General features: G+C 42.3%; 1 protein-coding gene across 1 annotated transcript in view; it reads left to right on the forward strand.

Moving 5' to 3' along the window:
- The window catches only part of DYNC1I1 (dynein cytoplasmic 1 intermediate chain 1), a 213,298-nt gene that overhangs the window by 156,623 nt on the left and 38,649 nt on the right, over window positions 1-18,026 (forward strand). The window contains exons 11-13 of the mRNA XM_050970813.1: window positions 8,661-8,807; window positions 12,947-13,060; window positions 15,841-15,974. Coding sequence (XP_050826770.1) covers window positions 8,661-8,807; window positions 12,947-13,060; window positions 15,841-15,974 — 395 coding nt within the window. The remainder of the gene's footprint in view (window positions 1-8,660; window positions 8,808-12,946; window positions 13,061-15,840; window positions 15,975-18,026) is intronic.

Genomic DNA, 18,026 nt, shown 5'->3' on the forward strand with positions numbered 1-18,026 from the left:
GGCTGAGTTGTAGATAATTGTTCTTGCAGCATCTGTACTGGTTTCTAATTCATCTGTGGCTTCACTTAGTTTGGTTGATCAGACCTATTGGTTTGAGGAACTGCTGCCATAGAAACCACAAAACCATTCCCAGAGCATGAGAATAACTTTTGTTTCTATTTCTGTTCTCCAAATCTGGAATATGCTACCTCTGTGGGCTCTAAAGTCTGACTCTGGTATTTCCAGGACTTGCCATCTAGTGATTATTGGTTGTGCTTTCACTGTGAGGAGGAGAGTTCAGAGCACCAAAATCCCAGCCTAAGCTCAGCCTCTGAGGGATCTCTTCTACTCCTGCATAGTGAAAGATTGGAACACCTCTGGATAGGGACTCTTAAACCTCACTCCTGAGGCCTGGTCCTGGTTCCAGCAGGAAGGAGATTCTGCCTGTACAAGTGTGCAGTATTGAGAAGCTTAAGTCTTGAGACAAAAGGCTGGGGCACTTTATGAGCATGGGGCTGACTGCTAAGTTTACACCCATGTTCTATATCAGGTGATATCAGAGAGATAATATGCAGAAGTAATTCAGGAAGAGTGACCAAAATTCCTGGATTTGTCCCTCACAGCCAGGTTGCCCAGGTAATTGCTATATAGAAGTGGCTTCACCTTCAGAGATGCTTTAGGACTTGGCTAACTGCAGCACCTATAGGAGGCTTTGGTTTGCAGGTTGTTTTGAATATGGGCCACTCTAGATCTGATTTCATTTGCAGTGCTTAGAATAAGATGCTTATCTGGCATTTCTAACCATTGCACCAAGTAAATTTTTCAGGTAATGCTATTGTTTGCTCAATTCTAGAGGCCTTCATCAGACTGAGACGGCTTAGTAGGGAATTTTGTTACAAGCCCATCATAATAAAGTAGTCTCTGTGCCACAAAACTTGCAGCTATACCTAGCAGTGGTGGCAGGCAGTGACACCATGGCCCTACATGCATAGCAGCTCTGGTCCAGAAGCCTTTGGCTAAGGCTGAGCTGAAACCAGTGAGCCCTGGTGCATGCAGGCTGCATGCCAGACTGCCATGCTCAAGCTGACACTTTCCGTCTGCTCCAAATTGTGGCCAGCCTGTGGAATGAGCGGGGACTGCAGAAGGTCTCTGTGCTCCACCCAGAGACGCATGCCCTCAGGCTCCAGGTCGGAAAGGGTGGTGTAGACCCATCACTTCGATCTTGCCAATAACTCAATCAAAACTATTAAGAGTGCTCGTGAATAACTGTAGAGTATCATGACCTAAATAAAACAGACCAGCCAAGGAAGTGCTTGCTTCTCCAACATGCAAGCACACGGACATTAGTTGTTTGACCCCGAGATCTGATAAGCAGCCAGGTCCTAATCAGAGAAAACAAACATATTTGGGTACTTAGCATCTAAGAAGCTGGGGGGAAAGAAAACTTTATTTTGATGTGCTGTTGTTATGAAATTACTCCTGATTTCTCCAGGCTTTAATCATCTCATCATCAGTCTAACAAAGACACTATGATGTTCAGCAAGGACTGTATTCTCAGGCTTGCATGTGTGTGCAGTAATTCAGGGTTACTGAATTGACTCCTTGCTGCAGTCATGGATAAAGGCACACAAGATCTCCCCGTATTAAATTTGAGAAGTGTCAGGATTATCTGCACTTGCAGTAGAGCAAACAGTTTTGCTGTTTTTCCAAGTCACCATGACCCTGCTGAATTAATAATAACAGCAAATGCACTTTGCAGAAATGCTAAAGTGTAGGTTCCCATTTGCAAAGGCAGCTCGTGAACTTTTCTCCTGATTATTTTCTCTTGTAGTTACATGGGCTGAACCTGCAGTTACAGAGATGAAAGCAGAAAGCTCCAGCTTTCTGCTCTATTTAAAATGAAGTCATAAGGCTGGATATTGCCTTTCTGCAGACTTGGGCAGAGTGTCTGATTCTGCTGCAATACTCAGATGTCAGCACTGAGGTTAGATGCCAGAGTTACCTACCCTGTAAACTCAGCTAAGAAAGGCTGCATTTCCTGACATACTCTTTTCCTTATTTTTAAGGACTTAGTACTTTTTCAATAAAAATAAATTTAATTTGCGGCTACATTTCAGCTCCATTGGTTTGATGGTATAAGTGGAGCAATACCAGCTTTGGATTTAGAGCAGTCGTGTGGCTGAGTCTCTCTGTACAGCTTTCATGTGGTCTGGTGAGACATTCTTAGAATCCCCAAACATTTTTGAAGATCCTAAACTGGAGACATTCACAATTCTTCCCTCCCTTTCTACCATTAATCCTTCATGTTTTAACAAGCACTGAAGTTAATACAGCCTACACTCTTTCCTGTCACACTGGGCCCCCTCCCTCCTTTCTTTCTCTTGAATAAAGCAATCTGCTCTTTCCCGTCCATACTCTTGTAAATCAAAGGGGTAGATGTCGACACACACTATAACCAAGTATAAACTTCCTTTTTTTAATTAAACAGAGTTCTGACATTTGGTTTGAAGAAGTGTTTGTTTGGTTTTATTTATTTATTTTTTAATATGTGAAGGATGTCAACTGCTTTTATTTTATTTTTAGTAGAGACGAATCTTGTATGGTACTGCAAATAATCTCCAGCACAAAATCTTTCAGATGTTGTTTCATAGTTTAATAGGAAGACACTTGGAGGGGAGCAGAAGTTTTGGAATTTGAAGCTTTTAGAATTAAGAGGCTACCTCTTTGGTACAAGTTTTTGTGCACATAAATCATGTTTTAACTTTCTTTTCAAATTTAATTTCCAAACCAGCTGTAATTCTGTTGCTATTCTCTCTGCTGTTTTCTTATTACTACTAATTATACTTAGACAGTTACATGAAACTCAGAAATATCCAAACTCACAATAGCAGGTACTAAAAATAAACAGGACTCCTGGAAGGAGCACAGGCTTTATTTCAGTGTACAATACCAGGTATCTCAGTAGCCAGAGCAAAGTCACCTGAAGGTGCCTCTTTCAAGATATCTTGCACCTTTTGTGGTGCAAAACCAGTGAAATGTCCCTAAACCAGAGAAAGTGCTCAGATCCGATACTGCTACCTTCCATGATTATTCTCAGTCCATGACTGGTCATGAAAAAATGGCTTTATATAGTAATTCAGTTTCTGTTTTATTTCTAGATGATGGTTTTAATCCACATTTGCAGTTGAAGTATATCTTCCCTCTGATGTAGGGGGCCAGATATATGTGTGTATAGCAATGGAGGAATGAAAAGGTCTCCTGATTGCCTGGTCAGAAGAAGGTTGGGCAGCTCTCAGAGGGACTGTGAGTGCTCAGAAACTGTAAATGCTGCTCTTGATGAGCAGGACTGAGAACAAAAGGTTATGAGTAAGTTACATGTGTACTTCTGGCCTTCCTCTTTATTTATTTATTCCTCAGGAGCGCAGACATAAGTGATGAGTGGTTCAGTCCCTGTTCTTCAGTTCCTATGCTTGAAGTACTATAAGTACAGCACCTTTTCATGGTTTTAGCTAAGGAGCACTACCACAGCTTTGTCCCTCTACTCTCAGTCCCTCAAGCACAGAAAAGGATCTGCCACTTCAGCAGGAGGCCCAGCTGTGCCCTGGGGTGCATCAGGCACAGAATCACCAGCCAGGCAAGGGAGGAGATTGTCCTGCTCTGCTCTGGGGCAGCCTCACCTTGAATAATGTGTGTGCATTTTGGGTGTCACAATATAAAAAGGACATTAAGAGTGTCCAAAGGAAGACCACGAGGATGCTGAAGGGCCCTGAGGGGAAGCCATCTGAGGAGCAGCTGAGGTCACTTGGTCTGCTCACCCTGGAGGAGACTGAGGGGAGACCTCATTGCAGTTGCAACTTCCTAATGAGGGGTAGAGGAGAGACAGGTCCTGATCTCTTCTCTCTGATAACCAGTGACAGAACTCAGGGAAATGGCATAAAGCTGCATCAGGAGGGATTTATGTTGGATATCAGGAGAAGGTTTTTCACTCAGAAGGCGGTTCAGCACTGGAACAAGCTTCCCCAGGAAAGTGTTACAGCACCAAGCCTGACAGAGTTCAAGAAGTGTTTGGACAAGGTTCTCAGCACACGTTGATTCTTAATTCCTGTGCAGGAGTTGGACTCGATGATCCTGATGGGTCCCTTCCAGCTCAGCATATTCTATGATTCTATGAACTCAGCTGCAGTTGATTTCATTGCCTGCAGTTGTCTGTGTCAGAGTGACCCACAGCAGCATGCCACTGATGGTAGTGCTTTTTCACATGCATGTGCTCAGCTAGAAAATCCACCTAGGAGCTTCCTGAGAGCCTGCTGCAATATAACCTGGCCTTCTGGAGCCTAGAAATCCCTGTGAACTCCTCAGACTGCTTCTTCCCACTGACAAAGTATTGTTTTGAGATACATCTGGTGTCAGGCGTAGGCATATGGCACCAGTATGGCAATGCTGGCTCCGGGGGTGGTTTCCTGCAGAAGAGGTCTGGCTGAAGGCAGTAGTCACTGCCTATTGAGAGTTATTATTATTTAGCACCCAGGTCTTTGTGAACTTGTTTGACTGGTGGCTGGGCAGAGTGCCATCGGAGCGTATGGACATGAGCAGAGACAGCTGAGTCTCCAGGGCCTTACACACATCACATGTGGGTACTGAGGTCAGGCTTCTCAGCGGGGAGAAGCTAAATGACTGTCTGTCCCAAGCACGTGTACCTGTGGTTGACGGGATATGCCATCATTAATCCAAATCTGGGCCGTATTAAGCTCCTAAAATAAAAAACAGCTTTGCCAGCCACTTGAAGAGGGCTGGGGGCCTGTTTGGATCAGTGCATTAGTGGGGAAGGAGGGAGGGAAGGAGCAGGCAGGCAGAGCAGGACTGATGAACAAAAGGTTGTGATGTGGAGCCGTGCTCACAGGCTGAGATGACCTGACCCCCCCACCGAGGCAGGGGCAAAGGGTGCTGCCTTTCTCCCCCCAGCTGCAGACCTCTCCAAGGCCTGGGCAGCACTTCTGTTTGAGAGGCCCAGCCCTCTCTTTGCTGTAACAAGAGCACGGACATCTCATGTTTTGTTTCTTAATTATGTTTTCAGCACGGTTCTTGCAGCAGCTGGGAGGAGAAGCTTTAGCATTTGAGAAGCAGGATTGCCTGTTTGCCGGGCAAAATCCCCCGGTTTAGCAGCCTGAGCGCTCTCTTATGCTTGGGCAGTGCTCCCACATGGAACTAACTCAGGTTTCCCCCTCTGGCCCTGGGAGATCTGCTTGGCTCCACAGAGAGGCAGAGCATGCACAGGGGAGGAGGCAGCAGCATCAGGATTGTGGCCCCACTAAAAGTACAACATCTGGGTGGAAGATCACAGTGCCAGCAGCACCAGAAATACATTAGTAAAGCCACTGAGAAAACTAAGGACAGATAGAAAAAGTAAAATCCAGTAGGCTGTATTTGCATAGAGGGAGAAAACACCTGAGCATTAGGCTGAAGTAAATACTGCAATGATTGCACAGTGCAATTCAGAGGAATGCAGATGACCAGACACTGCGATTTTGCCTGTCTCTTGTGGGTCCTGACAGTTGCTCAGACTGATGCTTTGCAACATCCATGAATAGATAATGCTGGGAATCTCCTAGCCTTAAATGCTGCTTTTCTACTGTGAACACTAATCTCCCTGTGGAATTCCTTCTGACATGATTCCTCCTACATTTATTTATGTGCTGTTGCCATATGCCGTGAAACGAGCTGCTTCTGTCCTCTGCAGCAGGTAACTAAGCACCTACAGTATAAAATATCCCTAACTGAAAAACTGGGAAGCTTTACCACTGCTATTGGAAAGTGCCATGAGATTTCCCTAGAAGGGTGTGGCAGAAGTGCAACCAAGGATATGCTGTTATTTTAAAAACCTGACCATGTGCTTGTTCCTCCTCCTTTGAAGTCAGTGGCAAAGCTGTTTCAGAGGAGCAAGACTACTTGAACAGGCAAACAAGAGGCAGCCTGGGGGCAGAAGAGGCTTACAGGGAATGGTTTCTGCTGCTGTCCTTAAGCACAGAGCTGTTCAGACAGACTGGAGACCTGTCAGCCACTCTCTCCCATTAAGACTAAGAAATGAATGCTTTTCAAGTTGTTAAATGAATGGGCTTAATCTTACAGCCCTTACTCATCTGAGCACTGCCATTAATTTTAAGAAAATAATCACTGTATTAAGTGCTATGGAATGGAGTCCTTAAATTGTTAAATTCTAATATTTGACAGAATTTTTTATTGGATAGAAAAATAATACTGACATAATTAAAAAGATGTGAACATTTCACCTTTTGAAGCCTGCAAGCTGCTTTGGAGGGAGATGTAAAACTAGAAGCAGTGCAGAGAGCTCAAGCCCATGTCATGTCCGTAGGTTATTTTTGAACTTTATGAAAAACACACTTTAGCAGTTTATATCCCGACCATTCAACTGTATTCTGGCATTCTAAATGCAAAAACATGCTAACCATGAAAGCAGAACGTTTAAAAATACACTGTCCACTTGGCTTCTTTGCCCTGCTTCAGAGTCTCCCGAGTTTGTTTGGGACAAACTTGGGAACTTTGTTGTGGAATGATTGTTTGAATTGGGGTTTCTTAAAATACATGTGGAGCCTTGTAGCTGCTGTGGGGTGTACCCAGTGGTGGAGCTGTACTATTTTAAAATCATCTGGCTATTTCACTTCATGTAAGAATATCTGTCAGCTTAGTCATAAGGAATGAGAGGGGTTGATTAAAACAACTCACGAAGCCATTAAACAAAGAGATAAAATGTAGAACATATGCAGTAGGGTCATTTTAATTATAATGTGGGGGGAAGCTGTGGAAACTGGATGGCAGCTGCAGTGTAGCTGAGTCTTAAACCCCTCTTAACAGTACCAACATCCTATTCCTTAGGGGTGGAGTTTCTTTTCTGTAAAGCTAGGTCCTTTGGAAATGGTGTTTGGAAGCTACCTCTCATTGCTATGACTGACCACAATGGAATTGCTGTGCTCAAGCACTTAGATACCGACTGAAATAGGCATTTATGTATGTTATTCACCTAGTCATTAGGTGCTAGACTATATAACAAAAGAGAAATGTATGCAGAAGAGTTAGTCAAGAGGGGAAAGTATAAAGATGTTAAGTGAAAAGCTAGGACTATCCAGAGAGACTGGGGAAGAAAAAATGCAATGGTAGCTTTTTTCATTGTCTTGATTATCTTATTAGGTCAAAAAACCCAGTAATGAATATACTGCTGAATGTTTTATGTATGTCTATTAAATTCACTTGGCATATAGTATGGCTTTAAACAATTGATTTCAGGCAGCCACATGAATACAGTAAAAACTGTTTAAACTTCCCATTTTACTTTATTCTTAATAACCTAGTCACAGGCATCCAGAGTTATCATAATTAATTCTAGCCCTATCAGAAGGGGTTTCAAGTCTCTCATGAGTTCAAATCAGTCTCTAGCCACTAGAAATCATCATGAGGAGCAGTAGGAAAAGGAGGCAACACATCTGCCCATGTCAAAGGTTTTACAGCCCCATCCACTTCTCCCAGAGACAGGGCCATTACCTAGGTAGACACTGGGTCTAGTTCAGCTTGGCAGCTCCAGTGTTCCTAATTCAACAAAGTTTACTGAAATGTCTGCCATGCTTTTTATGCAAATGAAATATGGTAATTTAGTTAACCCTTTGTCATTGAGTAAAGTGTGCTCCCAGATAGGACTACCAACACTTTACAATATCCAGTCATTAAAATATGAAAAAAGATTTGCATAAAATAAAGACGTAACATCCAGGACCAATTATATAAAAATGAGAAATATTTAAGAAGAGCATGGAATACTTGAAGGAGTTACTGCTTCTTGCTCTTGGCTGTAGCTTGTTGGCACATGAAGGTCTGGGGACTGTTCCCTTGAGGACTTCAGCTGTTGTGTTATGTTAAAGACATTGAAAAGTGGTAGTTGGCATAGATAACAGCCTCCATACTGCCTTGTGGGACACTCTATCAGGGTACCCATCACACCAGTCTGGCTCCTAAGCATCCCCAGCTAAAGAAAATACACAAAGTTAACTCAGCTGCCTGTTAGGATGAGGAAGAACTCAGTTCTGCTTGAACAGTGTAAAGTAAAGTGTAGTTCCCTTTGTTCTTAGAAGACCTTGGTAGCCGAGGAATCAGTCATTGATCCAACAATGAGACACAGCTTGTCAGCTGATGCTCTCAAAACAGCACACCCTGAGGTAAACTTTTGAGGTTTTTCTCACAGGCTTGCCTCAAGCTGCCTGAGTTAAAATTTAGAGGAGAAAGAGGGGAAGAGCTCTCCCTGAGGGGATGTCATGGGCCAGGATGCCATTCTCTGTTTGGCTGGCATCTGGTTTGTTGAAGTTCTCACTTCTGGAAAAGAAATTAGGCACTTTACCATCACTGTCATGGAGAGGTTATCTCGGGTTATTAGCATCATGCTCAGACTCATCCTGTATTTTCCATGGGACCAATGGGACAACACATTTTAGGGTCAAAGTTAGTTCTTTGCATGTGTCCTGTTGCTTTAGTAGAATTACAAATGTGCAAGGAGTATGAATGAAGTTCATACAGTGATTCCTAAAATTCAAGGTGCTAATTACAGTATGCTTCACTAGGGAGAGAACTGAAGATAGCTGACCATGTAACCCCTCTCTTCTCTACCTCTGTTCCTCCAGTCCTCCGTGATGTCAGTCTGTTTTGCCCGCTTTCACCCAAACCTGGTGGTCGGTGGAACATACTCTGGCCAGATTGTCCTGTGGGATAACCGCAGCCACAGGCGCACTCCAGTCCAGAGAACTCCCCTGTCTGCTGCTGCTCACACGGTAAGGATAAAAATCACCTCCTCTTTCCTTAGAGGAGATGATCAGCAGGGAAAGGCAGATGCCTAGTCGTGTCTGCAGTGCTATTTGCCACCCAGATGAAAAGAGAACTGTGGCCCTTGAAGGGAAAAAAGTAGATCTGAGACATGAACAACCACCTTTTGTAAGTGTTTGATCATCACACGCTGTACAATCAAGTCAGGACATTATTCTCCTTTCCCTGGAAGAAGGCAGGATTGAGTACAACACTTGAATGAGGCACCTATGTGCCAGCACACTGGCACTGTAATTCTTGTCCCCATTGTCTGTAAAGAGAGCCAGACCACTGTGGAGGCTGTATGTCTTGATGTGGCCGGCAACTCGAGTCATTATTGTTGTTTTGGTGTACACAAATTTCTCCTTTGAACCAGGTTAGGCACCTATGAGGGTCTCATAGTGGATTCCTATAAGTAGACACTGGTGATCTCAGAAAAAGTGGGGCAGTTGGCTTCTGTTTTGTAATAGAGCCATGCATAAATCCCTGCCGTGGTCTTCTGCTCCAGACAGGGCCACAGGGCAGAGTTTGCACACTGAGGGAGAGTTTGTTTCAATGCAATGATGCAGGAGAGCATTTTGCTGACACACACAGGTACTTACAGATAATTATTGATGGTGGCAATGGGCTCTAGTGATGTCTGAGAGAGAAATGGTCAGAAGAGTAACACAAAATGTCTGAGAAAGAAGAGACTTTGTCTGTGATACAAGGGTGATGCATGTGTGTGATAGGAGAGTCTCTTACACTGCAAAGTACTCACACTGTGCTGGAGGAAGAGACAAGCCTGGGTTGCCTGCTAAAGCATCCTCACTCTGCTATGGCACTGACATCCAGTCATCCTGCACAAACACCTCGTGCATTCTCCTCCTCCAGTGTCTGGGCACGGGCAGACTCTTCAGGAGAGATGCAAGGTGGAGTAGCTCATCCTGGGAGTGAGCGTAGGGCAATTCCTGAGTGGAAAGTAGAAAGGAGGAGAAAATGCAAAAGTATCATATAAGGGTGCAGAAAACCACAAATTTTCTGTAACATAAGGAACTGAACTCAAAAAGCACTCAGAGAGATCAGATAATAATCTTGTTCTAGCAGATTGAAGGTTCAGACAAAGTGATAGTACTTTTGCAGCTACAGCTTTTACAATTCTGTGATTCTAATGTTTGGAATTTGCAGATCAAGGTTCAGCTTTCAGTTGACTGTGACAACATAATCCCTGGAGTTAAAAGACAACTCCAGAAGCCATGCCATGTGAATTACTGCTGAAGATTCAGTATGGGGCCAGTACTATGATTGCAAGTCTCTTATATTAAAAATTACAGGTGTGCACAGACATGCTTAGTGGGCCAGGCAATACAAATATTGTTCCCTAAATTTCCACTATCATGAATGTTGATGTAATTATCTAATGATCTGTGCCATGGGTTACAACTTCAACATTGCTTTTCATTTCCCTAATGTTTTTGCTCATTTTGTTGCCAGTAATGTTGTTCAATCTGCATGAAAAGAAACAGTCTCTCCTGGAAGTGCAATTTAGAGATGTAGCAGACCAGAAAACTAGTGGCAAGAATCTGACTGTCACTGAAAATTGAACAACTGGGACTCAAAATCTAGTGGAAAAGCAAAGATTAATGGGAAGTAATTTGTTTACACTCAAAAATCATTTAAGGCAAAATTGTACCTCCTGGAATTATACATTAAAACAGTTTTATTATTGCAGTAGAACAATATGTAATATTTTCCTTTTGAATAATATAAATAAATTACTTTCAGTTGTGGATGGGCACTTTATGTGCTGTCATGGATTGGTATAAGTAAGTGTTTACACAGACTAACATGACGAAGTAGGATGTTTTAAGGAGTGCTCAGATTTTACAATAAGAGTTGCTTACTTTATATTCATACATAGGAATTATTTACATAAACTGTAAATGAGGTCTTGGTTGCAAAAGGCTGGCTTCAACCCTCGCTGCCAAGAAAACAGAATTAAATTAAGACAATGCTACATTAGCAGTGTTACTTTTTGTGCTGCTAGATACGTGAGCTGAATAGTCTTGTCTTAATTTGAACTCATGCTGTATGTGAAAAAATGATTTTTCTCTTTTCTTTCTCTTGCTTTGTTTATTTGAAACAGATAGATCGTGTTGTTTTCCCTGACTTAAACCTTCCTGAAATTTAGTATCACTGATTACTGCCTGGATTCACCAGGAAAGAGAATTCTACCCGCAGCTTACTCACTAATTTCCTTTCACACCCACCACACATCTGCACTTGGGACAACAGGAAATTTTAATTAAGACAAAACCTTTTTGCATGATGATTTCATTTCCAAGATAAATAAAAGCAAGCTGGCAGCAACCCTTTGAAAGGAAGGAGCCTGTTTAGACTTTCTGTTACATACAGTTGGTTGTCTTTTTCATCCGCTTTCCTTACATCTTTTCATTTCTGCCATGAGTTTTATTGTGCATGAAATTGATGGCTGGTAGCCCTGATTAAAGCCAGGCCTGACACACTGAGATGCTGCTGGAAAGACATGGCTCACTCTTTCTCCCCCACTAAATATTTTAGATATTCCACTGCTTGCTGTAGCTTCCTCCCACCCACTCTGTTTGGTCTACTGGAGGTCAAAAGCCCATGAAAAGAAATAGGTCTATGCTTATTTCACACATCAGTATGCAGTAGTCATGTTTAGCACTGGGGTCATTAGCTTACCCTAAGCAGCAAGAAGGTCCATGATACGAGGGTAGTGGTGTGGGACACATGTGAGAGAAACCAGGTGCCTGACAATTTTGAGAGAAAGAAAAAAAATGACACCAAATGGACCTTGTGACTTACTGGTGTGTACAGGTTGCCTCCAAGCACAAGGTACTATTTCAGCAGCATCCATCTCAGTGTGGGCACAAACACTGTTTGTACAGGTGCTGCACCTTCTGCTCTTGGAGAAGGGACATTTACTGGGCCCCCTCAGGTATCAGACCTGAGAGTGAGCCAGAGCTCTTGAGGATTTCTGCCATTTCCCACTGACTGGGTAGGTGACCTGCAGCTGGGTCTTGATGTAAGTGGCAGTTCTGCCATTCCTTTCAGCAGGACCAAATGCTACATTCCTAACGCTACATGGAGTTGGCTTAGAAGCTCCCTAGGGATCTCTTGGAAATTGGTCCTACTTTTCTTTAATTAAGCAAAGTATTAGAGAAAATTTTGGGGTTTTTTTCTGGAGATGTAGGTCTTCTATTTATTGGTAAACACAGCAGAAAAATTAAATTTTTCTTTGCTTGACTTTTGTATATTTCTAACCCTTAATTTAACAGTACCACTTGTACTGGTCAAAGGAAATTAAATCTTATTGTTCAGTCTGACTGATTTTTCACTCTGGAGATTGCAGAACTTGACCCATCCCTCATATGTCACCATCAGATATCAGATGACATTTCAGGCTCAAAGTGTTACCAGGTTCCTTGGAAAAGGAACAGGCCAAGTTTCATTATGCATACTAACTGGAATTCAGCCTCCATGGAATGACTGCACCATGAACCAGGTGTAACACCCTAAATCTAGTCACTCCCCACTTAAAATGACAGATTTTAAAAGGTGTATTGGCCAGTGCTGAAGAACATTGATGGGCTTGTTCATCTCCTTCAACTGGAGTACATTTGCAAATATTTAGCATGCAAGCCAAATTCTGACAGAGTTCAAGTTTTATGCAGCTGTTTTCTTGAATAAAGTTTTCATTTTTATTCCATTTGGACAGTTTTCCTCTTTCTGCTGGTTATTTTCAGTGTCAAAAGCCATCAGTAGAATGATACAAGTCCCTGTGGGTGAAATCTCATCCACATCATTCTGTATTTTCACAAGCATTACTCAGCTGGGCTGTTTTATTATGAGGAAAATGAAACTTTGAAAACAGTTCCACCTCCATAACGTACTTCTTAAAATTTAAATGAAAAAGAAACACAAAAACCCAACCAAAATAATTCCTATCTGGCAAAAGCTGAGTCTTATATTTTCCAGGCATTGTGTGACTACTTAATCATTCTTTAAAATAACGTATGAGACATTAGAAATTTGTTTGTGAAAATGTAAGAATGGCTCTCTGACTTTCAGTGTTCTGTGTTTTCAGCATCCTGTGTATTGTGTGAATGTAGTTGGAACACAGAATGCACACAATCTTATTACTGTCTCTACGGATGGCAAAATGTGCTCCTGGAGCCTGGACATGCTCTCAACTCCACAGGTGGGTTTGTTTTCACCAGCATGGGGGGGAAGGTAGAGCAGGATACCTGCCTAGTGGAACATAGCTCCTAAAAGCCAAAATCTAGCATCCTATACAAACTAAAACCGATGGATGCACTTGAAAAGAGTACAGCTTGCTTCCAGCAGTCTCTGCTAAGAGCCAAACCCCATTTCCTTTACCACAAATCATCTAATTATTGTAATACGTTAATACATAGGTCAGTTTCAAGTGAAAATGAAATAGTCCGTTTTAAAGCGTGGTAATTACAGAAGTCGCCTGTGGTATAAATTGCACTTATTCTACAGCATCGTTTAACAAATATGGACTAGATTGCCCTGCTGCTGAACACACCCTAGGCACTGCAGGTTTCCAAGGCACAGTCAGAAACTCAGAAACTTATTTAGCTGGCAGCCTTCAGTAGCCAAAGGAACAAACAATGCAAATCAAAAGTTTTAGAACTAATTCTCCCCCACTGGAATGTTTGCTACTATTGTCTGTTCCCCCCCTCCTCTCCTTTGTATCAGAAATGAAAGGAAACACAGGAAAATTGCCCAAACCACTAGCGATTATAATAATGGAAACTAAACAAAGAATCCAATGCTGAAAAAGGTGTACAGAAAGCATCTTTTAAGTGTTATCTTCTGAAGAAGTACATTTTCTATTCCAACACATCACTCATTTTTATACACAATTTCTTAGAAAAAATTAATATGATTTTTACTAAGCATCATGGGATCTGATCTTGTTTCAAAATGCTGCATAGAAACTCCCTATAATGATTCCATTAATTATGCACTAATGTGCAATTACTATTGAATTATTTGCTTTTCAGTGTTGACACAAGAGGTGGGACTCCTCTATCCCAACCTCAGCCGTCTAAAAGTTGATGTGTCAAGTCTAAGTTAGAAATTCAAGTTTTCTGTACTGCTGAGGTAGAGAGAGGCTGGTGCTTCTGGAGGGTGATTCATCCTATCCAAGAGTGAAAAGCCATTTCAGATACCCACCCTGGGACATGGAACTGTCCTATCTTAGGGTGGAGGAGGATTCTGGAAGTCATCACATCTACTCCTCTACTCAAAGTGAGACCAACTTCAAATTTTGACCACATTGCTCATGTAAGGCAACAGTGTGGGGCTGGTAGGTGTGCCCTAGGACTGTAAGAAACCAATACTCTTCTGCAGTAGAAATGGAGGCATCTAAAATGGCCCAGGCATCTATGTTCAGACACCCTAATTCCTCACCTAAACATTAAGAAGATAAATCCCACCTCTGCATATTCATTTAGTGGAATACTAAAGTCTGAAGCACAGATCTGTGAACATCTGAGTTCCAGTATCTCATCACTCAAATGGAATTTCCTTGCTCCAAATCTGGCTCTCAACAAGGATGGGAACACACCCCACATTACACTGAAGTCTGGCACATGCCTCATGGTGATCTAGAAAAGAGAGGCACAGGACTTGGCATCAAGCTGCATGCCACAGCTTTAAACTGGGAGGAGTAAAGTGTTGCTGATGTGTGTCAGTCTGAAACTTTCCAAAGACACAACTCCAGAGCACTTGTGTCATGGTGTGGGCGCTGGGAGCAGAGTGTCCACCACCGTCTATGGCCCTGTCTCTGCAGAGACACTAAATGATGATCTCACCCCAGAAGGTTTTAACAAAAATATATGGTCTCTCTCCCATATTAAGAGAATTTCTCTCTCTCACTCACATGTTTACAGAAATATAGAGTGGTCTCCCAATGAATTTTCCATTCCTTGTTTTGCCTTTATAATAGAACCAAATTTATTTCAAAGAAAAGCATAAACCAAGCAGAAGTATTTCTCTGTGGGTTTGCATTGCTCTCCTTTCACAGGGTTACCCATTTTCTTTACAGCAAAAAAGCCCTTTTGAGAAAAACCGTACAGGTTTTGCCCTAGAAGAGCAGCAGCATAGACCTTTTAAACATAGAGAACATAACCACTTAAATAGCTAAAAATGAAAATGGTGAAATCATTCAGGCCTTTTGTGGATTCTTGGGTTACACCATTTAGGCTGAAAAACTAAGAAGTTGTGCAAAATCTGCTCAAAGCGTACACATCTTGCAACAGCCACAAACTTGCATGGTCATTTTATTTGCAATTGCAAAAATGGGCATGCTGATTTACTTTAAAATATAGCTACCAAATGAAAACAGAAAACAGTCCTGCTGGTTTGTAGCTTCATGGTGGAGTCTAGAGGGAGTGTTTATGGTTACTTCAGAAAATGCCTGAAAAGCAATGCTTAGAATGGTGGTAGTGACAGGACCCCAACTTTTTTATTTTGTTCTGCAAAGGGACAAACGACACAGTGAAATAAATGCCTCGCATGCACACAATGTTGCAAGTGCTTCCTGACAACTGATTCCCAGAATGCAAATAGAAGGGTATTGTATGATTTATTAAAGCCCAAGGCTGGCAAATGTAACCATTAAGGTATTATCTTTAGTTTCTGCACCATTAGATTTTAAATTCTCACCTGTCATCTCTGGCTGATTTAAGATGATGCAGAAAAGACCAGTGCCTTCCTGCCAGTCTCATATGTGTGACAGACAGCACTGGGGATGGCAGGAGCATCCTGGTTTGTTACACTGTGTCTTCTTACAACATCTTATGTAGAAACCAAATCTGACCGGGTCAAATGATTTCATCTTCCTCTCCTGCTACTTCATGTAATATTTAGAAATCAGTTTTTAAAAAACCCCAACCCAGACTAACAAGAGGAAGATCCCAGCATAATAACAAAAACCTGTTTTGGTAGGAGAGCATGGAGCTGGTGTACAACAAGTCCAAACCAGTGGCGGTCACAGGAATGGCTTTCCCAACTGGAGATGTCAACAACTTTGTCGTGGGCAGTGAAGAGGGAACAGTCTACACAGCCTGTCGTCATGGAAGGTGAAGTTCAGCATTTTGTACTTCTAGAACATTGTGTACCTGTGTCGATGAGAGACAGCCAAGTGTGTGTGGAGAGTGTTCAATGTTTCCTTCTCTTGGATAAACAATGTCTGTACTATTCCTGTGACCAGCACAGGAGCTCCTCAACTTTGAACATCTTTGCTACAGCCTGTTATACTGGGGCAGTTACCCCAGGCTCTCTGTGTAGTTGGTGGGGAGCAGTGATTACCCTTAGCCTTTACCTTTTCAGTCATGTGCCTGAAGAGAAGACGGCTGGGGCCTCAGAAAAACTTCTTTCTCACCGATGAGATGAGATGAGATGAGATGAGATGAGATGAGATGAGATGAGATGAGATGAGATGAGATGAGATGATGAGATGGAGGTTTACACAGCTGTGTACAGGTTTATACACCTAGCTGAGATGCAGGTGTCTATGTCTGCACAGTTCAAATGAAGCCTAGGAGACACCTCTGTTGCAGAGTAATCAGGCCTAAAGCAATATCAGATGGTAATCTGTTTTATTTTTTACCATTCTCAGCTCCATCTTCAGTCTGCACAGAGATAGATCAGAGAAAAGCCACCATGGGCCTGGTTCCTTTAATAACACGGATGCAGCCACAGTGTGCCACATGGATTCTAGACAATCCTGTGCTCTCTCACACTGTGGTCACACATAATATAACCCAGGCTGTAGTTTGATCCTGCAAGTTCCTTATTTGGCACCCTGCAAATCTGCAGGATGCTAGTGTGCACTGTTAGCTTCCGTAGTAGTTTTATCTCTGGGAAACTTGAAAGGCTTTTGTAAAGAACAAAATCTTGGTTTTCCACTGACAGACTTGGAGCTCATCCCCACCAGTAGTACACAATGTTCTCTGAATTCATATTTTATCATATTCTGACTTTATGTTGGCCAAAAAGACATTGATACAGTGGTTTAAGATTGTAAGGTTCCTATTACACAAACCCAATGTATTATAAATACTGTTTTACATATGTTTTTTTCAATTTTTTTTTTATTTTAAAATATTTTTATTTCAGCCTGACCACTGACAGTGCTGCAAAATTGTGTCTATTTAGACATATACTGATAGGCTGTGTAGCAGCTCATGGTTTGAATGAGTCTTAGGCAGCTAGAACAAATGAAGCATGCCCAAGGGCATTTCTCACTTCTGAACTTTCAGACTTGCCTGTTTTGTTCCTCACAAGAGGAGGAAGGTGCCAGATCCTCTTTTTAGCACACCTTTTTAGAAACCTTCTACTGACCATTGACAAAAGCTCTTCTGCTCCTGCCAGTCTTTCCTGGAGCTTTATGCTATCATCCCTGTTTTACTTCCAGAGGCTCCTGTGTCCTTCAGCCCAGCACAGTGAAGAGCCATATGTCATTCTGGAAAAAGGTGTGTCAAAGCACAGAAGACACCCAGTACTCCAGGACTCCCCTTTCCCCACTGACTACGTGGCAGATAGCTGGGATAAAATAAGAGATGTCCTTTGGACTCAGCCCCTGCTCCAGCACAAGCTGCAAGGTCTGGCAGGGGAACATAAGTGAGGTCACCCTGTCCACCCAGGAGAGGTGAGGGGACACTGCACCAGCTGGATGAGGGGCCAGTTTCCCCTACACAGCTCCAAATCTCCTTTCAGTACACTGTGCTCAAAATGGGACAGGGCAATTTTTCTATAATCTAGCTAAAAGGGTAATTTCATGATTCCCTTTTCTGTGTACACTGTGAGACAGCACTGACAACTGATCTGGCATCATTTGCTTCCAGGAAGAAGAAAACTGTGCCCGTTGTCACTTACACAGCATTGTACCTTTCCTTCCTAATAGCTGTTCCAGCCTTTGGCTGATGAAATGCACATCTACCCTTGTTCAAAGTAATGACTGTATGATACCTGATCACAGGATCAATTACTTCACTTTTTGTGAAAAAGCATTTGCTTCCTTGATTGACTGCTATGAAAAGTTATCTTAGATATTTAAGAGAAAAAGAATTGCCCATGAAAAGTCATTAACATATCTGCATTTTTATTTTAATGGTTATTCCTTGTGATAA

The sequence above is a fragment of the Serinus canaria genome, chromosome 2 (genome assembly GCF_022539315.1).
Source record: "Serinus canaria isolate serCan28SL12 chromosome 2, serCan2020, whole genome shotgun sequence".
In the NCBI taxonomy this organism is placed as follows: Eukaryota; Metazoa; Chordata; class Aves; order Passeriformes; family Fringillidae; genus Serinus; species Serinus canaria.